The sequence below is a fragment of the Dromaius novaehollandiae genome, chromosome 2 (genome assembly GCF_036370855.1).
Source record: "Dromaius novaehollandiae isolate bDroNov1 chromosome 2, bDroNov1.hap1, whole genome shotgun sequence".
NCBI classification, from domain to species: domain Eukaryota; kingdom Metazoa; phylum Chordata; class Aves; order Casuariiformes; family Dromaiidae; genus Dromaius; species Dromaius novaehollandiae.
The window spans coordinates 22335056-22351293 of record NC_088099.1 but is presented as its reverse complement, the minus strand read 5'-3'; the positions used below and the strand labels follow the sequence as shown (position 1 = coordinate 22351293).

Below are 16238 nucleotides of genomic sequence, written 5' to 3'. Positions count from 1 at the left end.
CATGCCCTCCTCATCAGTTCTTGCTCACTGGGGCAATAATTCAGGCTTTGAATATCATGAAGACTCTGATGAGCTCTGAACCTTGAGGCTTACATGATTCCTTCTGGCTCTTGCATCTGTGTCGTGCGGCGTACCTGCTGGCACGGCTTACCTGCTAGCACTGCTCAACCTGATGCCCAGCCTGGCAGCGGCCAGCTGTGCTGCTGAGGGTTCAGTGGCTCCTCTAGAGCATTCAGGCTCCTTTTCTCACTCAGCTTTAACTTAGGTGGGCAGGCAGGGAGGCTGAGGGCTGTGGCTCTGTGTGTGGCCAGTATATGTTGGATGGAAACTCTCTAGAGTTAGAGGCCACATTTTTTTTTCCACAGATAGAAGGGAAAATTGGGCAAAAACTTTCAGCCAAACAGAAATAGGTCTTTTTTTTTTCTTTTTTTTTTCTTTCAGGTCTCCTAATACCTTTCCTACCCTCTTGAAAATATTTTTCTTCTTTTTTTTTTTTAGGCATAAACCAGCTTTTTGAAGTCTTCACAGTTTAGAATAAAAAAAAATCAGGAACATAAAATTTTTACACCAAGGGATTTACTCTTTTCAGACAGTTCGAAGTAGGCTGAATAGCAGCCTGCTAACATTCTGAACTAGCCATAAAAATGTAAACTCTAATCCTTTCAGATCTGCTCTTACTATCATTAACAAACAGTCTAACTTTAAAGTGACTTTTCTCCAGTAATGTAGTGAGTGACACTTCGAGAGAAGAGATTTTTAGGCAGTTTCCACAGCTGCCATATCATTAAAACTCTGAGGGCTTCACAACAAGAAGCTTGGGACATAGTTTAATTTACAGTAGGGAATTAATGTAGAATAGTTAGCAGAGAATACTGATTTAAAAATTTGAGAACAAAGGTTGCCTGAAGGCTCAGGCAGTTTCATTTCTCTTTTATAGACCTGGATACTGAGTAAATGAGCAGCTTTTGAGTTCAGATGAACTTGATCTTAGAATCTTAAGGTGAGCTGGGCACAACTGGTATGTGAATCAATGAATCCTTCTGGTTATAACTATTGCAAAGGTTGGTCTGCATGCAAAATAAGCTTAAATGCGATCGATGATCATATGAATACATTTCTCCAGTCAACGTTAAATATAATCTTTTTTTTAATTTTGAGTAAGCACATATTGTGTTATTTGGAGTTCCCAGACTCAGTAAAAATGAGCGTGAGTGCTTATCCAGCCATACAAGTCTGAAAAGAGTGTTTCCGGAGACTGGAAGGTTGGCTTTCTGCCACATTTTCACTGCAGACTTTTAGTTCTGGGAGGGAGCAAAGAGTAGGGGTTGCTCATTAGGACATGTATTGGTGTGTTATGCTGTGTAAAAATGTGTGATGTTGCCCTCAGTTGGATGTCCCACTGAGAGGATAAAGGGATCTGCATAAAGAGATCTATGCTTATTAATGGCTTTACAAGTTCTTTGGCTCCAGTTGTTTAAAAGAAAAAAATTGGAGTTGAATAATAACAATTTTATATTGTGCCTTACTGGTGGTTGAAGCTTACAAGTAATTTCATTCTGTGGCTTTTTGTAGTCGAGTCTTTCTACAGCTGTCAGCTAACAAATATCTACATTCAGTTCAGGTTTTGGAACTGTAGAAGCAAATTTCTAGTCTCGACACTGTTTATGGCTGATTAATGGACATGGTAATCTCCCTAAAGTGGAAGATGTAGCCATAGAGAGTAAGGATAATTTGATTTTATTCCTCATGAAAAGAACACACAGAACAAACAACCTATGTTTGAAAAGCTATTTGATAAACACAAACCTTACTCGGTTCTAGTTTGTTTACAGTATAGTTCTTCAAACAGCTAATTTTGAGAAATGTTTGTATACCTGCTGCTTTGTGTCCCTTAGGCTGCCTGATGAAAAAAACACATGAAAGTATTTCAATTTATTAATAGGTTTTGAGATTATCTCATACAATACATAATTTTCGAGAGTGGGAGAAAAAGAAGCACTATGAGAAATTGAAAGGCCAAGTCCACCAACCATGAAGGCAGCAGAGCTTAAAAAATAATGTGCGTTGGAACAAAGAGTGTTTCCGTCATTAACTGCTGATCTATCTTGTACTACAGAACATAAGTAAAAGGAAATTCTTGGTTCACACATAGCAAAAGTGTAATATCTTTGGTGTATTTGGCACTTTTATGGCCAAATTAAATTCAGGGCCTGATGTGAAAAGTAGTGAATCTGTGTGCATAATGATTTTCAGAGTAGTAGTTAATGTTTTGAACTTCAGCAGTTCTCAAATTCATCAGTCCTGCTCTTCAACTTGCTAGGCAGAAAACGATCTACGGCTTTAATGCATATGTTAATGTGATAATTTGTTGAAGAAAAGACTTCTCTTAGAATCTGGCCACTCATAACTACTGCTTGCCTGTCATGTTAGAAAAGAACAAAAAAAGTTAATTTGACCATCATATATACTTGAGTTAATGCTTATGCTTTTATACGGATTTATTCTTCTGGAAATGAGCTCTTTCACTTTCAAGTTCTCCTTTGGATGACAGGTTTGCCTTTTATTAAACTATTCTGTGAACTCAAAGTGCAATAAAAAGCCATTCTGACCAAGTTACTCAGTGTTGCTTTCCAGCGCAGTTACTTATTTTATCCAGTACTGTAGCACTGAGAAGGAGGGTCCTGGAAGACCGCAGCTAGGTTCAAAGTATGCTGTGACAGCAGACCTGTGTCGAGTGGGTTCACTTTCCATTTCATCTTTCATAGTTAAAGATCAAGCAGATTATGGAAAGTGAGGAGCATCTTCAACCAGCTTTCGGAAGATGTGTGCAATTTGGTCTTGTCTGTTAGGTATGTAAATACAAACACATTTGGCATCCAAAAGAAAAAAGAAAAAAACAGCTTTTTCTGTGGTACTTTTTCAGGAGAATCTTTTTGTCTCTCTGTTGGGTGTAAAGGGCAGGGTTTGGGCAGCAGGGCTGCAGGGGTGACCTGTGTGGGAAGAGGCCATGAACCCTCCTGCGCTGGTCACAACCCATTCCATACAGCTCCAAAATCAGCCTAAACAACCCACCCCATGCCAGAACAGCAGCTGGTCAGGGGAGAGCACGGTGCCGCTGCCCAAACTCGCTTAAGAAAGAGCAGCAGCCTCAAAAGGAGGAGGTACGTGAAGAGACACGTTTGGAGAAATAAGAGGAGCTGCTCTTGGCAAGATGCAGGGAGGAGACACACGGAAAGAGACACTGCTGAGGATGCAGCTGGGAATGTGCTTTTGGAAGGAGGCACTCCATGCCGGGACAGGGACACCCCAAGGGACTGCAGCCGTGGGAGACCCTCACTAGGGCATGGACACCTCCAAGACCTGTGAGGGATCCATGCTGCAGCATGGTCCCCCCTGAGGGGCCTGGTGCCTGTGAGGGACCTGTGCTGGAGCAGGGGAAAATGAGTAAGAAGCAAGAAGCAGAGGAGAAGAACAAGTAAGGAAGAAGGAGCTGCAGGAAGAAGCCAATATGCCCTGACCCCCACCTCCTGCACCACCCGTTGCCTCACCGAAGGAATTGGGCCAGACTGAGCATAACCCACAGCGGATACAAGGGAAGTTAGGACCAGAAAGGGGGCATAATAGATGTTTGCCTTACATTAATCTTGGTGGAAGGGGAGGAAAGGTGTTTTATTAAGTGTTTATTTACATTTAGTGATTGGAAGTTTGTGTTATTGTGCGGCAATAGATAAAGTTAAGCAAAAGTGACGTGAGTCAAGACTGTTTTGTCTGTTACAGTCTCTAATATAATTCTTTTCCAGGACCTGTAGAGTCTACAGTGTTAGCTATCTTACTCTAATAAAAGGGCCTTATTACATCGTCTGTCTAACAGAAAGTTGGATAACACACGTATCTGCTTCCCTGAAGTCTGTGGCTGTCCTGAGGTCAAAGATAGATTTTATGGTATTTGTTATCATCCTGCAAAACAATGCAGTAGTTTCATTTGGCTGTTATCCTAAAATGGTCTGCATTCTTCAGCTCCATTGTTTAAAGTTTAGTGTAATCTGAAAAAATAAAGGAAACATCCTGTCTGTGGTGTGAGCATCCAAGATACACAGTGTATGATCATATAAAGATGGACAGAAAATCAGGGGGGGAGGGTGGAAAGATCTGTTTAAAGGCCTCTTTTTACTTTTTAATTCGGGTGTTATCAAGCTCTGCAGGGAAGTGAAGAGTTTGCAGTTGAAGAAACTTTAGTCTCTTACTATGTAAACAAGCAGGAAAGGGCTCAGAATAAAAAAAAGACCAGTCTTTGAAAATCATATTGCTTCCCTGCAGCTCTATTAGCTGAACTTTTTTCTGGGTACTATTTTACAAATTTAAATGCATCAGGTATACTCTGTATTGTTTCCCCTGTAGGTAGGAGGATCCCTCCCTTGCAGGGGAGGGAGAGTGGAGTTAGTCCTTTTGTTTTTTCATCTTTTCTGCTTGGTGAACTAGTCTTTGTAGTCTCACCTACCTACGCTCATTGTTTTTTCTTCCCGTACTTTGATCAACCTGTTTGTTCTAGGAAATCAGTAGGTTATTTTAAACATCTGTCATTTGGGTTGATCGTGGAAACAGAAGACCATAAGGCTTCTTTCATGTAAATACTTCAACTGTCACACTTCTGAGGTTAACATGCTTTTGAAACTGTCCTGGTACTCAGTATTTGCAAAGATAATTTATTTCTGAGAAGCTTCTAAGGCCTTATGAAGCTAAAAAATGAGTTAAGAGAGGTCATATTAGTCAATCTGTATCAGCTGATAGATACAAATTAAAATTTAGAAATAATTTTTGTTTTTATTATGATTTTACTTTTGGACATAGTACTGCTCCTCAACATGCCAAAGCTTTATAGATTTGTTTTTTCTGTGCCAAGGCTGTGTTTGGGCCTATGGGTGTGTATGTCATTCCGTGTTACGAGGTATGTGAGTATATAGTATGGAATATATTGCAGATTGATGATGTAGTTTTTATAGTGGGAAATTATTAATTAAAAATTCTTTCAACAGGTAAGATTTTGGTATCGGTTATCTCAGGATTCCCAGCTTTCTGTCTTTAAGAGAACTGCCCTGGATGGAAGTTTGGAAAAACTGTGTGACGTTTCAGGATTGCCTGAGCTGCAGTGGACAAAAGCCACTATACCTGTAGAAACTGTAGCTGAGGACCTGCCTTTTCAGGTATTTAGAAATTACATTTTTGTTGCTTTCAAACAATTATTCTAATTCGGTCTTTAGAATTAACTTGCTTTAAAAATGAAATATAAAATGAGAATTTTGTATTTTCAAGTGTTTATATAAAAGTGGAATTCCATTCAGCTCTTTCTATAGATCTACCTATTAAAGATGAAAAACATTGTTTCAGCATTGCATGCACTAGAATCACCTTTTCATAATAAAAATGAAGCAGGAGTTGTGCAGTAGCTTAAAAAAATGGACTTGCTATAAAAACTGCTGACCAAAGTGAGGGCTTAATTATGTTGGCTAAAGGCAGGAAAAGTGCAGATCCTTGGACTTCAACTTGCAGCATTGATCACAGAAACAATTAGCAGCTGTTGAGTTTAATTTTATTTTTACATAATCTCAGGAGACCACACTTTACTAAAATTTAGAATGCAATTTTTGAGGGAATCAGCAATTCAAATATTAATATTTAGCAAACCAAAATTCAAGTTTTTGTGTCTCATTTTTGTAAAATGAGGTCTAAAGGAAAGCAACTCAATCATTGATAAGTTATGACTGAACTTTATTTCCATTTGTGATCTGCTGAATATTTCCTTCTGCTTACAAATGCATCCTTATGAACTTACACTTACTGTACCATATGTAAAAAAGTGATTTTTTTAAAATAAAATAATCTTCATATCTTTGTATCATTATCTTTATTTATAAGTAGAAAACTGGAAATGAGGAGAATCAATAATGAATTTGCTAGCTGGCAGAAAATCTTACACATTGTGTTTTAAAATATATCTTAACGCATGCATCACACAGCATGGAAATGCTTTGTTTACTTTAGCAGACCAAATATAGAGGAAGTCTTGCCTCAATTAAATGAAGTCGTAAATCCCCCCATTTGTGTACCCTGAATAGCTTATTTTAAAAGGTGTATGACTTCCAATGGTTCCACCAAGAAAACAGTTAATTCGGGTAGTGATGGTTGTTACCACTTTTGGTTGAAACTGGATGATTTGGGTTACATAACTTTCTGTAAAGGTAGTTACGACTTTGAGAGTTAAGCAGTAAATTTCTGACTTTTGTTTTAGCATTCAAATTTCAACCACAGTTTTTGCTGGCTAATGATAATCAGAGTTGGTTGTAGGCAGTATTTACTTCCTGTACAGATGTAGTAAATTATAAAGAACTATATATGTATCTTTTCATAATGTCATGTTTAATCAGTTTATTTATTTCTTTGTATTTACAGATCATTTTACAAGCTACAATTCTATCAAAAAATGCTACCGTTGCTGTTGATGATATCAGTGTAACAGAGGAATGTGGAGTTATGAATAAGCTACTTTCAAGTATCAGCCAAGAAAGCAAAGGCAAGCTCTGTAGCTTTCAATAGACCCGCAGGACAAAACGTGGTGCTAATTTTGTTTTGTTTTGTTGAAATGTATTTTCAGGAAAATTGTTCTAGTTATGTGGATACTTTGTGGCTTCTTCAAACAAAGTAATTCGATGAAAGAGTAGCTCTGTTCACAAATATTTTAATCTTTCATAGACAGCCTGGTTTCTGCATAAATTTATTTAGATGCTACAACTATGCAGATTGTAAAATCCCAATCACAGAGTTCGGGGGGCTTTATATTGCCTCATTAAAGTTAATTACTGTACATTTTTAAAAAGTAAGAGAGAGGTAGCTTTCAGCTGTATGATATCATGTACTTTCTGTAAGCCAGGAAATTAAAATACTTCATGGGCCAGATTTTCAACCCATGTAAATTTTCAGAGTTTCAGTGGCTGAGTTATGTGTTTGTTTTTAGTAGCTATACCAGCTCACATCTACCAAGGATATGATCCTATGTAAACATTATTTAAATTCCTTCTATTCTGATATTGTGAAATATACTTTTCACACTCTCTGTTATATTAAACTAAGACTCAACTGACAACTTCAAAATACCTGTAAGAAAGTAGAGCAACCTCAGAAAAAAGTCCATCTGTAGTAATGAGTTCCCTATAATGAAGATTATCATCCTGTGTTACACATTAGCTGCTATAACAAGTTTACAGTCAAACTTCTGTGAAGTAAGCTGTGGTGGGAACTTCCAGATGTCATTTACTATGTGGTATCTGTCATTATTCACATTTGGATGCTGAGATAAGCAAAGTATCTTATATCTTCCACTGAAGGGCAAATTCCAATGAATTTTCCTTAGGGCAAGGGGGTGCACCCGTCATCGCTATCAAATACCTAACATACAGTTAAGCAGTTACAGTCCCACTAAACTTGTCTGTGTACCCACCCTCCGTAATCTTGAAGTGGATAGAAACATACAATAACTATAACCTTCTGTCAGACTTTGTGCTGCATCTTGGTGCTCTTTATTATTAATGACCACTTCTCTAAAGTGGCATGGACCTACATGCAGTTAGTGGTAATACTGATGGGTTATACCCAGCAGAAATCTGAATTTCTTCTTGATTAGAAAATTTAAAGGCATAGTAGAAAATTGCAGTCTTGTGTTTTTAATGTTTGCCTGATGCCCATATACAATCCAATTGGCAATAGCTAGGTATTTGAAGAAAAATTAATTTGCTTTACTTATTTTCCCTACAACTCCCATATTTACTAATCAGTCACAAGTATATAATTTTTAGCAAGGAGTGCTTTTTCAAAAAAAAAAAAAAAATCCTGTCTGAAAAAGGGTTATGAGTATCTAAATAAGCTAATTTAAACAAAAAAGATGAAAAGCTGCATGCCATTCCTCTATCACTGGCTCTCTCATTAGAACTCTACTGAAATAAAATTGATAGTCTTTTGGTTTTTTTCTTCATCAAAATTGAGGATGTTTTCTCATGTGTAGTTTGAGGTTGCAAGCTAGTAGTGGTACAAAAAGAACTTCAGCTTTTTGGAATTTTTATTGTGAACTGAATGCATTATTTCCTTGAGGAAATTGTTTCTGAAACCAGTTACAGCACAAAATTTTTGTGGAAGACTTGCTTTTGATTGTGAGGATAAAAGGCAGGCTATGGAACTACCTGTGAGAGAGAGACTTTACACGGAGCCTCTCCTCTAAACTGGAGCTTGGCCATTGACCTCTAAGGTGTTTTTGATATATTTTCATTCAAATGTTTGAATATTGTCAAGAATAACATACTGGTTAAGATCCCCAGAACTTAATATCAGTTGTGTTTTCTATCAATTATGATGTAATCTAGCTCACTGTTTAGGTGATTCCATATGCTTCGTACATTGTTATATTCAAAGATGATAAAAAGTACATCTTACAATTTTATACATATGTTTTTACATGTATTTTGCTTTCTGTTTTTTAAGAGGAAACAGAGTTTGCAGGCACTAATTCTTCATCTTTTTACTGTCCACCGGGACTTCTTTCATGTGGGAATGGAGAATGTATTTCATCTGACAAATTTTGTGATTTTACACCTGACTGTTCAAATAGCTGTGATGAAGCCAACTGTCGTAAGTGAAAAATCTAAATATAATCTATGTTGTTAGGCTGCCTGTGAGCATGTTTATTTGTTCTATTTGTCAGGTTTCCATTACTTCATAAATGTTGTCATTTAATTAAAAGTAATAGCTCTCAAGCAATAGTTATTTCAGTTTGATTTTTATTCTGATTTTTCTCTTTTCTTTAACTGTAGCAACTATTTCCCCCTTAGCATTAAAAGCAGGAAAAAAGGACTTTGATTTATTATTTAGTGGTAAAAATTGCTTAGAAGACAGTATTTTGTTTTATAACTGCTAAGGTGTTAAATATTAGGTGCAGTGTTATACTGAATAAAGGCCCAATCTGCAATGTCCTAGAATCTGATTCAGGAAGCTATTGTAAAGCAAATCAAAAAGAACATGTGCATACACACTCTTGCACACAAGGTCTTGCACATACTTCCATTCTTACCAAAAAAAAGCTAATAAAATGAGAGGAAAATACATTTCACATGTACAAATTTGGAAAGTGTGTGGCAGCACTGTGCAAGATACCTCTTTTAAAAAGTTAGATAATCCTTCAATTGCATCTGAGAAACAGTGAGATTGAAAACATTAATGATGCCGTGATCACAGACTCATGCTCAAACTTTGTGCGTTTTGTATGCCTAATTGTAACTTGATGATACCAGAGCTGGACTGGTAAATAGCAGTTGTGTACAAACATGGTCACCGACATAATTTAGGCTGTATCAAGGTTTCTAGCTCTGATGTGCTGTGACACCTGTCTGGGCTATGTGCCTGTGTTTTTTCTGTGTGGAAACTAACACATGGGAAAGTAGAGAGAGATAGTAAATCACTGAGTCCTCCTCCAGTGTGGAATCAGGAAGGAGCCCATATTGCTTTTTGCCTGTAATGCCTAACTTCAAAAACCTTTTTGATTCATTCAATTACCTGCTCTGCATAAGAAATCAGTTACACTTTTCGTCTGTGAAAATGAGTCCCTTGGTATTGCGTTGAACTGTTGACCATGGTATAAAAGTCGTGATGCATTTGCAAAGGTGAGTTGTCGTGAGCAATACTTAGTACAGGATTTTTGGAAAATACAACGTGATTGTTTCTAGCATTTCAGCAAAAAAATTCATCAGGAATGTAATGTAGAGAAGATACAGTATTTTCTAATTATGTTGTGTTATACATCACAAAGTATAAACTTCACAGGTGCTAATACAATTTAAATCCCTAATTAATTTTTTTTTAGGGAATTTGAGAGGTGTTGCTCAGATAAATAAAGAACTATTTGACTTTTAGCACATAGATGAAATGGCTACAACTTTTATCTGTAGTCCTGCAATTTCTTTTCAGTTTTAGTGTCAGATCTTTCTTGGTTAAAGCAATGGTGTTCAATGTTTTAGTGATCTGTAAAGACTTGTATCAAAAATATTCAGAGCTTGAAGTTAGGAAACCACTTTTGTTAGCTAACCCCAGAAATAACTAATAGATATTCACTAGGCAGAATGTCCTTCCTCTTCTTGGCCAGAGTGAGGATGAGGAAAAAAAATCTGATGTAATTCTACAACAGTTGCGGTTAGAAGGGACCTCTGGAGATCATCTAGTCGACTCATTTGTTCAAAGCAGGGTCAGCTAGAGCAGGTTGCCCAGGACTGTGCCTAGTTGGATTTTGAATATCTCCAAGGATGTAGACTCCACAGCCTCTCTGGGCAATCTCTTGCAGCATTTGATCACTCTTACTATGAAAAGGATTTTTCTTGCGTTCAAATTGTATTTCTTTTATTTCAGTTTGTGCCCATTGCTTCTTGTCCTTTCACTGGGCACCACTGAGAAGAGTCTGGCTCTATCTTCTTTACTCCCTCCCATCAGGTATTTATACACCTGACCCCCCCCCCCCAAGCCTTTTCTTCTCAAGGCATGAACAGTCCCAACTCCCTTCACCCTCTCTTTGTGTGGCACGTGCTTCAAGCGCTCATGTTCGTGGCCCTTTACTATACTCAATCCAATATGTCCACATCTCTCTCATACTGGGAAACCTGCCCAGGTCTGGACACAGCACTCTAGATGTGGCCTCACCAGTGCTGAGCAGACGGGTAGGATCACGTCCCTCAACCTGCTGGTGACACACTTCCTAATACAGCCCAGGATGCTGTTGGCTGCCTTTGTTGCAAGGACACATTGCTAGCTCATGGTCAACTTGTCCATTAGGACTCCCAGGTCTTTCTCTGCTTTCCAGTTAGTCAGTCTCCAGCTTGAACTGCCACATAGGGTTTTATTCCTCTCCAGGTGCAGGACTTTGCCCTTCCTTTTGTTGAACTTCATGAGGTTCCTCTCTGCCCATTTCTCCAGCCTGCTCATGTCCCTCTGAATGATGGCACAACCATCTAGTGTATCAATCACTCCTCCCAATTTTTTATTGCCTGCAAACTTGCTGAGGGTGCACTCTATCTCATCATCCAGCTCATTAATGAGGATGTTAAGACCTTATGATGGAGGGTCTCTGGGGTACCCCACTCATGACTGGGCTCCAGCTGGACTTCATGCTGCTGATCACAACTTTCAGCTTGGTGGTTCAACCAGATTTCATTACACCTCACTGTCCACTTACCTAGCCTGTACTTCCTGTTATGAGATGTTATAAGAGTGTCAAAGCCTTGCTAAAGTTGAGATAACTAACAACTGCTGTTCTCCTGTCATCCACAAAGCCAGGCATCCCATTGTAGAAGGCTATCAGGTTAGTTAAGTGTGGTTTTCACCTTCATAAATCCACACTGATTACCCTTAGTCACCTTCTTGTCCATCATGTTTTTGGAAACAGTTTCCAAGATTATTTACCCCATCACCTTCCCAGGTATTGAGACTGACCCAACCTGTAGTACCCTAGATCTTGCCCTTCTTGAAGATGGGAGTAACATTTGCTTTCTTCCAGTCCTCAAGAACTTCTCTCGATCACCATGACCTTTCAAAGATAATTAAGAGTGGCCTTTCAGTGACTTACCAATAAAGACCACGGTGAAGGAGGTACTGAGTATCTCAGCCTTTTCCATGTCCTTTGTTGCCAGGTCCTCTGCCTTCTTAGCACTTTTTCTCTAGCTTTCTTTTTGCTACTGTTGTACTTACAGAAGCCTTTCTTATTGCCCTTCATATCCCCTACCAGCTTCAACTCCAGGTGGGCTTTAGCTTTCATAATACCAGCCCTGCATGTTCAAACAGCATCAGTATATTCCTCCTGGGTCACTGGTCACTTCTTTCACCTCTCGTATGCTTCCTTTCTATGTTTAGTCAGGAGCTCCTTGTTCATACATGTAGACCTCCTGCTGCCTTTCCTTGATTTCCTGCTCATCAGGTTGGACCATTCTTGAGCTTGGAGGAGGTGATTCTTGAAAATCAACCAAGTGTCCTGGATTCCTCTTCTCTCCAGGGCTGTATCCCATGGGATTCTTACAAGCAGGTCCCTGAGCAGGCCGAAGTCTGCTCTCCTTAAGTCTAGGGTTGTGATCCTGTTTTTTCCCCTGTTTCTTCCTCTCATGATCCTGAGCTCTACCATCTCACAGTCAAGACTGCCCTCAGCCTTCACATCCCCAACTGGTTCTTTCTTGTTTGTAAGCATCAGGTCCAGCAGAATGTCTCCCCTCATTGTCCCCTTGATCATCTACGTTGGCATCAATGAACTCCAGAGACCTCCTGGATAGCTTGTTGCCTCTCCAGCAGATATTGGCGTGGTTGAAGTAAGTCACACGGACCAGAGCCTGCGAAGTGAAGCTTCTTCCAGCTGTCTGAAGAAGCCCTCATCTACTTCTTCCTGATCAGGCAGTCTGTATCGCAGAATAGAAGACCATGTAGGTACTCTTATCTTAATGCAAGATGTTAGGGAGGGAAATATTATGGAAAAGACTAGATGAATGAGACCAGTGGTGAGTATACTGTTTTTCTTTTGCTTATTTAGCATGTTTTGAAATAAAGAAAACAAGATATGGTATCCTTAAAAGTTCAAAAGTAATAGATCACAAACATGCCCTAAATAGTCCTCAATTTCATCTGGGGTATTTTGAGTGATTTCTAAAAAGAATAGTTACGATGCTTAGATCCACATCCTGGATTGGTTGCAGAGAATTAATAATACTCAATATGAGCAGAATGAGATAATTACATTTATTTTTATAGATGAACCTTTATGGGATTTGGAACCTCTGGATTCCAAGTATTAAAAAAAAAAAAAAAAAAAAAAAGTCAAAAGATTCTGAAGTAAGAATAGCAGGATAAAATTGTAGTAACGCAATCTGGCATCCTGCATAATGCATACCATAGGTTTAATATTATCTCTCTTCTGTCCTCTGGAATTTTCCTGATGTTTTGTGACTCATGAATGTTGAATGTAAATTTTTGTTGAGGCTAGGCCTTTAAAATTCCCTTTTGCTGATAATCAGATTTTTATAAATATGTTAGTTCAGTGACTTATTGAACATACTCTTCTTTGAGTTGCCTGGAAAATAGTCCCCATTTTTATATCTGAATAAATCTTCTGGCTTTTCCCCAAAACACACAAGAAAATTTTGTTACATACTTTTGCTTCTTCTGCACTGTTAATGCCCAGTTTAAAGGTTTTTCAACAAACTTCGGGTGTGCACACTTTTAGGCTAGTATTTCTTAATGTTTTGAAATTTGTGGTCCCTAAAACTTCTAGAGTAAAACTCACAGGCCATCTTGTGAATTGTTTCCACAGTTACTTCCACTGTTTTTGCTCTCAGCCAGTGTGTTCTTTCTACTTGTAATAAATGCATTCAAATCATGATCACTTGCCCCAAACAAGCATAGCTTTTAATTATGTAAACAAGCCTCTCTATTCATTAAGAAGTTGAATGTAGAATAGAATATATTGGATAAGCTAGACTAGGGGTATATTTAACAGCTTGTGACAACACACTGTTACCAATGTTTTTTAAGGAACTCTAAAGGTATTTAGTACAGAAATTTGTGTGTACCAGTGAGTTTGAAGCATCCCATGAGAAGCACAGTTCTTTTCTCCTTACAGTGTACAGGAATGTACTTAACCTATTATTTTCTTTCCTTAGTCTCTTCTGGAAATATGCCAGCTCTTCTTCATCAGTTGCTTATCAATTCCACATTCTGTAATGAACCCCATGGTGATCTCCTTCCAGCCAAATAGCTTCTTTTCCAATGTAACTTTATATTCTTTGCAGCTCTTGTAGTAACACTATCTTTTAAACATGTGCATGCATGCATAAAATCTGCATGGCACAATATCATATTGGTAAAGACCAGACAGATCTATTACTTTTCCCTTATCTAGGAAATCAGTCTTCAGGTAATCCAGTACAATTTGTTGTTGGTAAGCCCATAATACAGTCTAGTCCTTTTCTGTTTACTTTGTATTTTAATGCTTTTTTTTCAAAAAGTGCTGAAGCATTCATTATTGGGTTATAATTGCCAAAATTTGTCTGGATTACTCTCCCGTCACTATTCTTAAATTCAAGTACAGTGATTTCTGTTTTCTGATCAAATAATAACACTTCCAAGTTAATATTTTAATTAAAAACATTGCTAATAGATTTATGGTTCCATGCAAAATCTCTTTCACTGTTCTAGGATGGCAGTTTAATCAACACAACTAAAATCTTGGAAGTTTCCACTTCAGATATGGTCATTTAGATTTCAGCATGCCCTCTCCTTTTAGCTATTCAGGCTATGTTTCCATTTCAACATTATACCCTTCCCGAAAACCAAGGCAAATGTTCAGTTAGGTGCCTAACCATACCTATATTATACTTAATCATAGATTTCCTATATGGCAACTCATTTTCTCTTTCTTTATTCTCTAATTATGTAACTGTAGATCCTTTTATTATACCCAAGTCTCAGTTGCCCAGACTATGCATTAACGATGCCACGCTAACAGTAGAACTATGGAGCCATTATAAGTATATTTACAATTGGCTTTGCTATAAATATATTGTCACCTACTTGCAAATTGTTGCCATGCTGCTGATACAAAGCAACGTTCTGCATCCTGAATACAGAAGCACCTGAGCACACTCAGTGTGTGCTAGCACCACAATATGAGCATCGGAAGCAGAATGTAGGTACAAAAATGTCTCTGCAAGTAGTTTAGCATGTTGATTGTTTCCAGGCAAGAAACTCAACTTGTAGCATGTTAGTCTGGTGGTCTGTAGCAATAGGATTTCTCTTATTATTCTTCCACAAATTGTTTCTGATCCAAATCAGTTTTGTTTTATCTGTGCACCTGTGTATTTCCAATGTAATTTTTATATATTTGTATTGTATGCTGATATTTCACCATCTTCATGTTTACTCAGTCTCTTGTTATCCACCAAATACAGCATTCCAGTCATGATAGCAGTTCCACCATATTTCTGTCATCCTGTTAAATCTGATTCTATGACTCATACCATTAGTTTCTACATTTTGGTATATAGATTCATGCAATTAGATGCAAATATCTCATTTTCCCTCATTTCTTGGCTTGACTAAATACAGATGTTTTGTTGACCTCAACATCTACAATTGCTTTGTTCCTTTCAACAATATTAACATTTATTTCTGTGCGATTGTATACTCCTTAACCTTGTTGATGTAACTTTTTTCCTCCTGGTATGAGAATCAAACAAGGAGATTAAAAGGACTTAAAATGGGTTTTCCAAATATTTTTAATTTAAAGCATTTTTATCATTTATTCCAGCAAGACTATTCCCTTAGATGCTTGTGTCTATCCAAGTCCACTGATCAAGAAGAGTCTTTTTGTAATTTTCTTTTCTCACAGCATCAGTCCTTGATTTTTGTAACCTCATAAATGAGCTCTTCCTTCTGTCAGAACTGGAAGAACTCTGTTAGAGGTCTCCAGTTCTCTGGGTGTCTTCCCTATGTATCTACGTAGTGTGGCTGTTTTAGTTCCTGGTTCTTGTAGGAAGCTGTGTCTTGTACCATTAGTTTCTAAATTTTGGTATATAGATTCATGCAATTGGATGCAAACCTCTCATGTTTCTCAGTCATTTTTCCTCATTCCTTAGCTTGACCAAGTAGAGAATCTCAGGATCCCTCTCTTCTAATCTTTTGCATCTTCAGATCATTCTGTCTGTTGCTGATGCTTGCAGACATCGATGTGTTACCATAATTCCACCTTGATTTCCATTGTCTCTTCTCTGCTGCCTTTTCCAACCCCTCTGCTCTTCCATATTCTGCTTTCTTCCCACTATATGTTTCTTAATAGTACTTTACTGCAAGGGGGTCTCTGCCTTGCCTTCACATTTATATGGTTCCTTGCTAATCTTTTTTTAAGGGTCTGCTGTTCAGTTTGTTCAGCCAGTGCCTGCAAATATTAAGTTGTTTAGGGATTATCATTTTCTTTCTTATATTTTAAAACTCCTGTCTAAAGTTCACTATTGAGTTCAGATGTATCCATAGCCCTTCTCTTCTGTGACCTGGCAGAAAGAACAAGAAGAACACATGCAAAAAATTGTTTACATCAAACAGCCATTCAAAGGTAACATGCAGCTTGCAGTTTTTACATGCAGTCCTCCTCTTGTTTTCAGGTTGCCTCACTCCTAAAT

At 37.9% G+C, this 16238-nt stretch overlaps 1 protein-coding gene across 3 annotated transcripts in view; it reads left to right on the top strand.

The window, feature by feature from the left end:
• Nucleotides 1–16238, top strand: part of MALRD1 (MAM and LDL receptor class A domain containing 1) — a 286556-nt gene that overhangs the window by 43695 nt on the left and 226623 nt on the right. For all 3 annotated transcript variants that reach the window (XR_010387580.1, XM_064505959.1, XM_064505958.1), the window contains exons 12-14: nucleotides 5034–5201; nucleotides 6448–6568; nucleotides 8527–8673. Coding sequence is in view for 2 of the 3 variants with exons in the window: in XM_064505959.1 (XP_064362029.1) it covers nucleotides 5034–5201; nucleotides 6448–6568; nucleotides 8527–8673 (436 nt within the window). In the remaining variant the exon portion in view is untranslated. The remainder of the gene's footprint in view (nucleotides 1–5033; nucleotides 5202–6447; nucleotides 6569–8526; nucleotides 8674–16238) is intronic.